This window comes from Neopelma chrysocephalum, unplaced genomic scaffold (assembly GCF_003984885.1).
Source record: "Neopelma chrysocephalum unplaced genomic scaffold, ASM398488v2 Primary Assembly neopelma1_201, whole genome shotgun sequence".
In the NCBI taxonomy this organism is placed as follows: domain Eukaryota; kingdom Metazoa; phylum Chordata; class Aves; order Passeriformes; family Pipridae; genus Neopelma; species Neopelma chrysocephalum.
The window spans coordinates 514652-524048 of NW_020897863.1; the positions used below are offsets into that span (position 1 = coordinate 514652).

Here is a 9397-nt window from a genome sequence, read left to right on the forward strand (position 1 = left end):
GAAAGGAAAGGAAAGGAAAGGAAAGGAAAGGAAAGGAAAGGAAAGGAAAGGAAAGGAAAGGAAAGGAAAGGAAAGGAAAGGAAAGGAAAGGAAAGGAAAGGAAAGGAAAGGAAAGGAAAGGAAAGGAAAGGAAAGGAAAGGAAAGGAAAGGAAAGGAAAGGAAAGGAAAGGAAAGGAAAGGAAAGGAAAGGAAAGGAAAGGAAAGGAAAGGAAAGGAAAGGAAAGGAAAGGAAAGGAAAGGAAAGGAAAGGAAAGGAAAGGATAAAACGAAAACAAAACAAAATGAACACCAAAAAAAAATAGAAAACGAAAAAATTAAAAAGGAGAACGAAAAACCGGGGGAGGGAGCAAATGGAAAAATAAAAAGAATTGTGGGAGAGGGAAAAGGAGAAGCAAATGTAAAAGCAGAAGGAATTGCCCGGCTCAGGGAGCTGCCCAGGCCTCCGACCACAGCCCGCGGGCCCCCCCCGGGCCGGCCGTGCCCCCCCGCGGGGTGAATTCCACGCAAAGACACGCGTCTCGGGGAAAACCATGGGAGGGTGGATCGAGTCAGGGACGAAGGAAGGAGGCGAGCGGGGAGCGCCGTGTCCCGAAAGGGACACAACGACGTCGTCGCCCTCCCGAGAAATGCCCACGAGCGAATTTCCTGGTCCTGAGTGTCGGGATAAATCCGTGCCGGGGAGGGGGGTTTCCACTGGCGGGGGCGCTGGGATGGGAGCGCACCCACAGACTCGCGTGGCAGGAGGGCACCCAGGGACACGCCTGGTGGGAAGGCACCCACTGCCCTCCGCGGACACGCGTGGGGGGGGAAATGCAGGAGCGCACCCTCTTCCCGCACCATCCCACGGGAACGAAGGCGATGCCTCTTTCGCCCCCAGGGACGGGGTGTAGCGAGTGGGGGTCGGAGCCGTGCAGGGACCCCAAAAAGCGCCAGAGTGGGAGCCCTCCCCCACCCGCGGGCCCTCGCAGGCCTCGTGGGGCGGTCGCGAAGTTTGTGGAGCTGAATCTGGAGCGGGGCCGCGGGGGCTGCGGCCACGACGTGGGGTCGCAGAGATGAATGGTCCGAGGGACGGGCTGGGCACCGCCAGCTGCTGCCCGGAGATTTCTCCGTGGGACCCCCCCCCTCTTTTGCAGGGCCCCTTGGGGCGAGCAGAGCCGGAGGGAGCCCGGGGCGGCGGGAGCTGCGGCCCCCCCGTCTCCCGACTGAATAATTAATGGTTCATCTGCGGAAGGGGAGGCGGGATGGGGGGAACTGGGGTGGAAAGAGGAGAAAAGCGGCGGGTGCCATTTATAGGGGCCCGGCGTGGGCATCGATCCGCGACTCACTGACTCGGACTAATCCATCAGATGGACTCCTGCGGCCGGGCGGCCCCGGGCCGGGACTAGGACCGGGACCGGGACCAGGATCAGGATCAAAACTAGGAACAAATAGGAATAAGAATAGGAATAGGAGTAAGAATAGGACCAGGTCCAAAACCAGGACCAGGAGTAGGAATAGGACCAGAAATAAGAATGGGAATGGAATCAGGAATTGAATCATGGTCAGGACCAGGAATAGGATCAAGACCGGTACCAGCCCTTCCCCCAGCCGTGCCCCGCGTCTAACACTCGTTTTTTTCACTTTTACTGGGAAGGAAAAATTCCTCTCGCTACCCAGGCGAGGAAAGGGTCCCTTCCCTGTTTGCCGGGGGGCGGGGGGGGGCGGTTTGCAGCCATCCAGACCCATCCAGACCCCTCCAGGCCTCCAGCCCGGGGCGGCCTGAAAGGGCGAGCAAGCTCAACCTGCGGCCTCGGTGCGGGTCGGGTTGGGGGGAATTCTCCTGCATCGATGGAGGGGCTCGGGTAGGGCCCCCCCAGCGCGACCCCCTCCCCCAGACCCCGCTGATCGGGGTGGCCGGGCCGGGGTTGAGCCCGAGGGGCTGGAACGGGCCCCCACGGCCGGGCCCGGGCGGGCGAGACGGCGGCAGGAGCGAAACGAAAGCGGGTCCCAGCGGGGCCGGGGACCGGGAACAAAGCGGCAGGGCCGGGGGGGCAGCTCGGCCGAGCCCCTCCACGAGCCGCGTGGGGCGGCCGGGCCCGCGTGGGGAGCGGGTTCAACACGGGAGGATTCATGGCGGGCGGTTGGGTTGGGGATTTGGTGTGGGGTTTTCCCTGTTTTCACAGAAAGCAAATGAATAAACCCTGTTCCCGGGAAATCTGGGGGATTAATTCCCGTAAATAATGGGGACATGGCGTCCCTGGCGCCGGGGGAAACGACGCTGGGGAAGAAAAACCATTTTAAGGAGAATAAACCTCCCACGGGGGCGGGAGGAGCGGAGCGGTGGCAGCGGGGACAGGGACCCTCCGAGCAGGTAGAGGGACAGGGATTCCTGGCCCGGGCTGGGGACTAGGACCCCCCGAGTAGGGCCGAGAACAGGGACCCCTCCGAGCTTCCTCCAGCTGCAGCCACCTTTTTATCATCACCATCACAGTTATAATATTATTATTATTATTATTATTGTTGTTGTTGTTGTTGTTGAATTATTTATTATTATTTCCAATTCTGGCGAGGCAGAAGCCCAAGCCCGCTGCTCAATTAGCCCCAACAACGGGGGCATTAAACGGCCGATCGCGGCAGTGTTTAAATCTTTATTTACCAGAACCTTGTAAAGCCAGGAACAATTTGCATTCTATTAACTGCTTTTCAATAGGGCATCGACTGGAACTAAAAGATGCCACTACCCTGCCCTAATTAAAGAGCAACTGAATTACACTAAATACATATGAACGCTGCTCTCCCCCATAAATTACGGCGGGTCCTCGTCGCTGCCTCTGCCCGGCTCCACGGGGAGCTCGGATTTCTTAAAAAATGGATTCAAAATCACACACGCGTGTTTTCTCCGCCACGGCTCGGCCCCGTGGAGCCGAGAGCTCCGGCCCTTCCCCGGGGGAGCGGCTCCGTGCCGGGGGTGGTGGGTCGCACCCGGGCATGTCCCCGCTCGCCGTTGACCCCTCTGTCTCCCCCCCCGCCCTCCGGCCTTTTCCCCCGCGACCCCCGCCCTCCCTCCGCCCAGAAAAGCCGCGTTTCTCCAGCGAAGCCTCGGCCCAGCGGCGGCCCGAGGCCGCGGAGATCGGCGCTGCGGGATCCCGACCCAGCCGGGAAGCGGAGACGGGGGGGGGGGGTCCCGTTCCTTCTGCCGAGGGCAGCCGGTGCCCGGAGGGAGCGGAGCGCGGCCCCGGAGGGGTGGCCCGGAGCTTCCCCAGAGCGCGGCCCCGGTACCGACCGCGGAGGAGCTCCAGCAGCGGCCCCGGGGGCCGGACACTCCCGGGGCCAAGCGGCCGGTTCGGCGGGACCGAGAGGGAAATCCCCGAGGCAGGCGGACCGGGGAGCGGCGGCAGCTCCCGGCTCCCGCCACCCGCGATCCCGCAGGCCCGGGGAGCCGGGGGGTCGCCTTAGATATAACTCGCCTTAAATCTAAATCCCTTTCCTTTGGTCTTAATGTTACAAACCGGGTCGGTAACACCCGGCCGAGCCCGACCCCAGTTCGCACCCCGAAAGCCTCGAGGGGTTCCCATGCGTGTTTGGCAGCACCCCCTGATCCCCCCGCCCGGAGGCGCGAAGCGGGCGGCCCGAGCCGTGCCGTGCCGTGTCCTACCTGCCAGCCTGAGCGCCGACATCCTCTGAAATTCCGGCTCCTGCAACCATTTCCACATCCTGCGGAAAGTCTCCCGGCCGGACTTGAGCTTACTCCAGGGCTTGGGGTTCCGCAGCAGGTCCGAGAGGGTCCCCTGGGAGCGGCACAAGATCCTCTGAGCGAAGATGGCCTGCGGGATGCTGTACCGCTTCAGCTCGGCCGTGATCCGCTGAGCCACCTCCTTGGTGTTGATCTCCTCCACCTGCCCGGAGCCGCCGGGCTGGGAGCCGGGGCCGGGCGCGGGGCGCTCCCGCTCTCCCAGCAGCGATGCTCCGGGCTGGCCGTGCGGGTGGCCGTGCGGGTGCATCCCGTTGAGCGGCGGCATCATGGCCGAGCTGGGCGCCGCCAGCCCCCGCGCCAGGTGCTCCTCGCCCCGGGACAGCATCGCGGCGTGCGAGTCGAAGCCGTTGGGCGAGAGCATCTTCTCGTTGGGCAAGTGGCCGGCGGGGCCGTAAGGGGCCAGCGGCTGCTGGGCGTTGTGGAGGCTGCCCAGCCCGTTGGGCAGCGGCGACAGGGGCTGCCCCATGGCCGGCATGTCCTTGGGGTAGTGGCTGTAGAGGTTGCCCATGGAGGCCAAGCTCCGCTCGTCGCGCATCAGGGTGAAGCTGCCGCTGACGTTGCCGGCCAGGCGCTGGTGCGGGTGGTGGTGGTGGTGGTGGTGGTGCGGGTGGTGGAACTTCTCCGAGACGGTGGAGATGGGCGGCAGGTGCTGCAGGGGGGTCAGCGTGGTGTAGGTGCTGCTCAGGCTCATGCCGGAGGGCGACTCGCAGGACATGCTCATGGCGGGGTGCAGCGGGGCGCCCAGGCTGTGCTCGCCGCGGTAATCGCCCCCCTCCAGGATGGAGGCCATGCCCGAGACCATGGCGGGCCGGCCGTGCGGCACCAGGTTGCGGTGCGAGCTCTGCCGCCCGTGCGCGGGGCTCAGCAGCTCGGCGGGCTGCGAGTGCGGGACGCCGTGCAGGCTGCCCAGGTTCTCCATCGCCAGCTCCATGGTGGCCGCCGGGCTCTGCCGCTGCCTCGCCCGCTCGCTCGCTGCCTTCCTCCCCCACCCCCCCGCCGCCGCCGCCGCCGCCGCCTCCTCCTCCTCCTCCTCCTCCTCCTCCACCGCCGCCCCCCCTCCCCGCGCCGGCTGCCCGGATTAATTCAGACTCCGCGCCCGGGGGGATCGATGTCCGCGCCCCGCGGTCAGGCCGGCATGGTGCGCCCGCCGGCCGCGCTGCTGGGCGCGGGGCTCGGCGGAGCGGGGGCTCGGCGGAGCGGGGCGCGGGGCGCGGTGCGGGGCGGCTGCGGTGCCTCGGCCGCCGGCTCCCGGCAGCCTCGCTGTGGCTCGGGCGTGACGTCAGCGCCGCCCCGCCCCGCCCCGGGCCGCCCCCCCGCACCTCTCCCGGTGCCGGCGGGGGGGGGGTGTGAGATGGGCGGGGGGAGCGCGGGGCCGCACCGCGCCCGCACCCAGACTCCCGCCTGGGTGACCCCCACCGCACCGGGGTGACCCCCCCCGGGCCAGGCGACCCCTGACACCGGGGTGACGCTCCCTGCACCGGGTGACCCTCCCCGTACCGGGTGTCACGCCTCCCCCCGCACCGCCGTGACCCGCCGCACCCGGTGCCCAGCGCGCGTCTGGCAGCGCTGCGGGTTTGATGTGCGGGTTTGACGTGCGGGTGTGATGTGCCCACCTGCAGACATCTGGGTGACTCCATTTCTCCCCTGCCCCCCCTGCACACATCTGGCCGCCCCCACCCCTGATGCGCCTCCATCCCTGGATGTGCCTGTCCCCGACGCCCCCAACCCCGCTCCGCTGCCTCCCCTGTTCCCCCCCGTGTCCCTCACCAGGGCCTGGCTGTCCTCGTCTACCCCAGATGTCCTGTCCTGTCCCCGCACACCCGTGTTTTCCCACGCGTGTCTCCCCCCATCACCACCTTTCCGCAGACCTCCCTGGGCACTTCCTCTGGAAGGTGGGGGGGGGGGGGGCTCGCCTTGGCACGAGGAGGGGAGGTGACAGTGACACTCGTGGGGCGACACACGGTGCTGCAGGGCCCTGGGCAGCCGTGGTGGAGGAGGGAAAAGGGAAAGAGGGAAAGGGAAAATAAAAATGGAAAGGGAAAACGGGAAATGGAAAGAGAAAACTGAAAAGGGAAAATGGAAAATGGAAAGAGAAAACTGAAAAGGGAAAATGGAAAATGGAAAGAGAAAACTGAAAGGGAAAGGGGAAATAAAAAGGGAACGGAACAGAAGGGGAGGAAGCCGGGATGAAGAGCCAACGCGAGCCGGGTTTAGGCCACCGGAGGGGCTGGTGCTCGATGTCCTTCCAGGCGCATTCCCAGCCGCCCCCATCCCCGGTGCCCCGAGCTGGGCTCCCCGCCCCATTCTGGCCTTTCCCGGCCATTCCCGCTCCTCCAGGCCGGCACGTGCTGTTTTCCCAAGATTTATTGAACAGACCGAAAAAATAAAAATAAAATCCATAGCCTCCAGCGGGTGGGCCCCGCCAGCTCCGCGTGGGCTGCTCCGTTCCCGGCCACTGCCGGGCTCCAGGCTGCTCCTGCGGCCGAGGGGCGTCCGTGCGGGCCCCGGAGCTTCGGTGCGGGGCAGCAGCGGCAGGACAGCGGGTCCCGGCGCTCCCGGGAGCGGGAGCCGCGGGTCGGTGCTCGGAGTGCCTCCCCCGCCACCCGGCTGCGCAGGGAATAATTCAGCAAAATTTAACATTAACTGTCCGAATTCGGTGCATCTCACCCCAGCCATTCCCACCCATTCCAGCCCACCCTGTCCTATGCCATCCTATCCAACCCCATCCCACCTTCGGGAGGTCGATTAAGTGCCCGGTTCATTGCAATAAAGCTCCGCAAGTTCCCGGGACGTGGGCGCGGGGCAGTTGATGAACGGAGGGGAGTGTGGGGGTCTCTCCTCAGCCCCTTTTCTGCCCCTTATACCACGATCCGGCCCGCTGGAGCCGAGATGGGCCAGATCGAGCCGGGATATGGAAGGACTCCGACCCCCCCTCGCTATCCCCGTCGGTTTGTCCCCGCCGTAACGCCCGCGAGCCGTGAGCAGGACCCCCAAAACAGAGGGAGCCGCGCCCCGGAGACTCCGCTGGGGATGTGAAATCCGCAATATCCAGGTGGGCAAGAGGGGGTTTCCAGGTGGGTAACGGAACACGAAGTCGAGCAGGGATGGGCAAGGGGGCCTGGAGCCGGGCAGGGATGGGCAGGGGGATCTGGAGCCAGGCAGGGATGGGCAGGGGGATCTGGAGCCAGGCAGGGATGGGCAGGGGGGTCTGGAGCCGGGCAGGGATGGGCAGGGGGGCCTGGAGCCAGCCAGGGATGGGCAGGGGGGCCTAGAGCCGGGCAGAGATGGGCAGGGGCTCTGGAGCCGGGCAGGGATGGGCAGGGGAGCCTGGAGCCGGGCAGGGATGGGCAGGGGCTCTGGAGCCGAGCAGAGATGAACGTCGAGGCCCGAAGTCGGGCAGGGATGGGCAGGGATTTTTCAGAGCCGGGAATGGATGGGAAGGGAGGCCGGAGTCTGGCAGGGACGGGGAGGGGATGACCAGATCCGGGCAGGGACGGGCAGGGGTGCCTGGAGCCGGGCAGCGCCACAGGATGCTGAGGGGAGGGGGTGTCGAGGTGAGCGGCGAGGAGGAGGTGGGGAACAAACCAGGGCTGAAGCAGCCGCGTCTGGAAGGGTTTCATTGAGTGTAATAATGGCGATAGCGCATCGACCGGCCCATCGACCGCCCATCGATAGATCTATCCCTGCAGCTGCCGTCCCGCACCGCGTCCCCGGGCCGGGCTCCCGACGCCCCCACCCCCCCGCAGCACCGCCGGGCCCGCAGCGCCGAGGGCCCCCCGGGACGGGCGCTGGACTCTGCCCTCGGCCGAGCTCTGCACCGAGCAAACAGCGAAAAAGAGAGGGACTTTTTAGTAATTAGTGCGACATAATTGAGTAATGCGGTAGCCCCGCGCCCCCCTCCCGCCCCCCGCCCCCCCGGCTCTTCCCCGATCGATGCAATATCATCAGGCGAGAGGCACCGAGACACGCGGGGCCGGGGCGCGGGGAGGCTGCGGGAGCTCCCCGGGCAGCGGTGCGGGGCCGGCCCCGGGCCGAGCCGCTCCGGGACCGTGTGAGCCGCGGGGTTCGCTGCCTGCGCGGCGGCCCCGGCCCGGGGGAAGCCCCTCGGAGCGCCCAGGAGCTCTGGCGATGGGCCGGGGCGCAGCGCGGGGGAGAGGCCCTGGCTCCATTCGCCAGCTGGATGCTATTGATCCCTTCCCTCGCCTCCTCTTTCTTCCTGAGCTCCCTCTCCCTATTTAATTCCCTTCCCTCTGCTCCTCCGCAGCCGCCCGGGCAGCGCTCCGAGCGGAGCCGGGCGGTGCGGGCACCCGGGGGCGCGGAGCGGTAAGTGCGGAGGGGGAGCGGGGCCCCGGGGCAGCTCCCCCCGGCCCACCCCTCACACACCCCCGCGACATCCCCGCAGCGGCTTCGCTTGGACGGGGCGAGCGGGGAGAGAGGCGCGGACCCAGTAGCCCCCCCGCCCCCAAATCCACCCCAAACCCCTCCAGCTTCGCAGAGCTCCGCTCTGCACCCCCTCCCGTGCCCCGCTGCCCCCCGGGCGGTGCGGGGCTCTTGGGGCGGCCCGTACAGGAGGGGCGGCGTGGGGCGGGGGGTGGGGGTGTGATGGGCAGCCCCGGAGCCGGGGGAGGGGTGTGGGAGGCAGGACGAGCACTGCTGCCGGTCCCCCTGCCCACCGGTGCCGATGCGCAGCTCCCGAGCTGGTTTGCCCTCAAATCTATATTAGTTTTATTTTTATGTGTATTTTTTTTCCATCCCACTTAGGAACAGCGCGAAGGCACAAACGACCCTGCCAGGACCAGCCCCAGCGGAGGGGCCGCACCGCGGGCGGTGCCTTCGCCGAGCAGGCACCGGGCACCGGCCAAACCGTCGGGCTTTACCGGGCAAGGAGGGAGAAGGAGCCGAAACGAGGCTCCGCGCACCCCACCGGGAGCCAAAAGTTCCTTAAAGTTCTTTAAGGCTTCAAAATAACAGCACCATCGCCTGGCAGGTGAATTATTTAGTGCCTATAGATCCCTCGCAAACCCTTTCATTTCGGTTCCAAACCTTTCCCAGCCCAGCCTTTGCCTATGGATGTCTCGATTTTCCAACAATCAAGCGGGAGGCAAAGAGCGTGGCAATTCCTGCTAATCGATTTTCCATACAATGGGCCCCAGATGATGTTTTAAAATGTGAGAAACTAAAATGTGTTGGTTTAAATAAGACTTTTGCAATCAATAGCTTTTAAAAAAAGAGACTTTGATACCGGTTCTTGAAGGGGATTCAAACGCTTTCGCTTCCAAAACAAAACAAAGCAAAGCAGGAAAAAAAAACCAGCCACGCCGGAAAAGTTCCGCCTGGATTTGGGGTCATTAAAGCGGGATATGGAGAAAGCCGCTCCGGGGGGCGCAGCGCCGGGACCGGAGCTCCCCCCCCGGCCCCGCCGTCCCGAGCGCGCCCCCGCCGCGGGGATCCGCGCGGCTCCGCGACCTCCGGGCCGGCCGCGGGCGGGGGGCAGCCCGGCACCTCTGCCCCCTTCCCCCGCCTTATCCCGCCTTTTCGGGTGCGGTTTTTCCCTTCTCCACTTTTCCCGGCGGCGCCCAGCGCGTTGCACTGTGGTTTGTGGCGCTCCGGGAAGGAATTCAGCCGGGAAAAAAAACTCCGGCCCTTTCGCCACCGGCCGTTTC

At 65.6% G+C, this 9397-nt stretch overlaps 1 protein-coding gene across 1 annotated transcript in view; it reads right to left on the minus strand.

Moving 5' to 3' along the window:
* Positions 1 to 4665, minus strand: part of ONECUT3 (one cut homeobox 3) — a 23783-nt gene extending 19118 nt beyond the window's left edge. Inside the window, exon 1 of the mRNA XM_027703066.1 lies at positions 3636 to 4665. Coding sequence (XP_027558867.1) covers positions 3636 to 4665 — 1030 coding nt within the window. The remainder of the gene's footprint in view (positions 1 to 3635) is intronic.
* Between the last annotated feature and the right edge of the window lie 4732 nt (positions 4666 to 9397).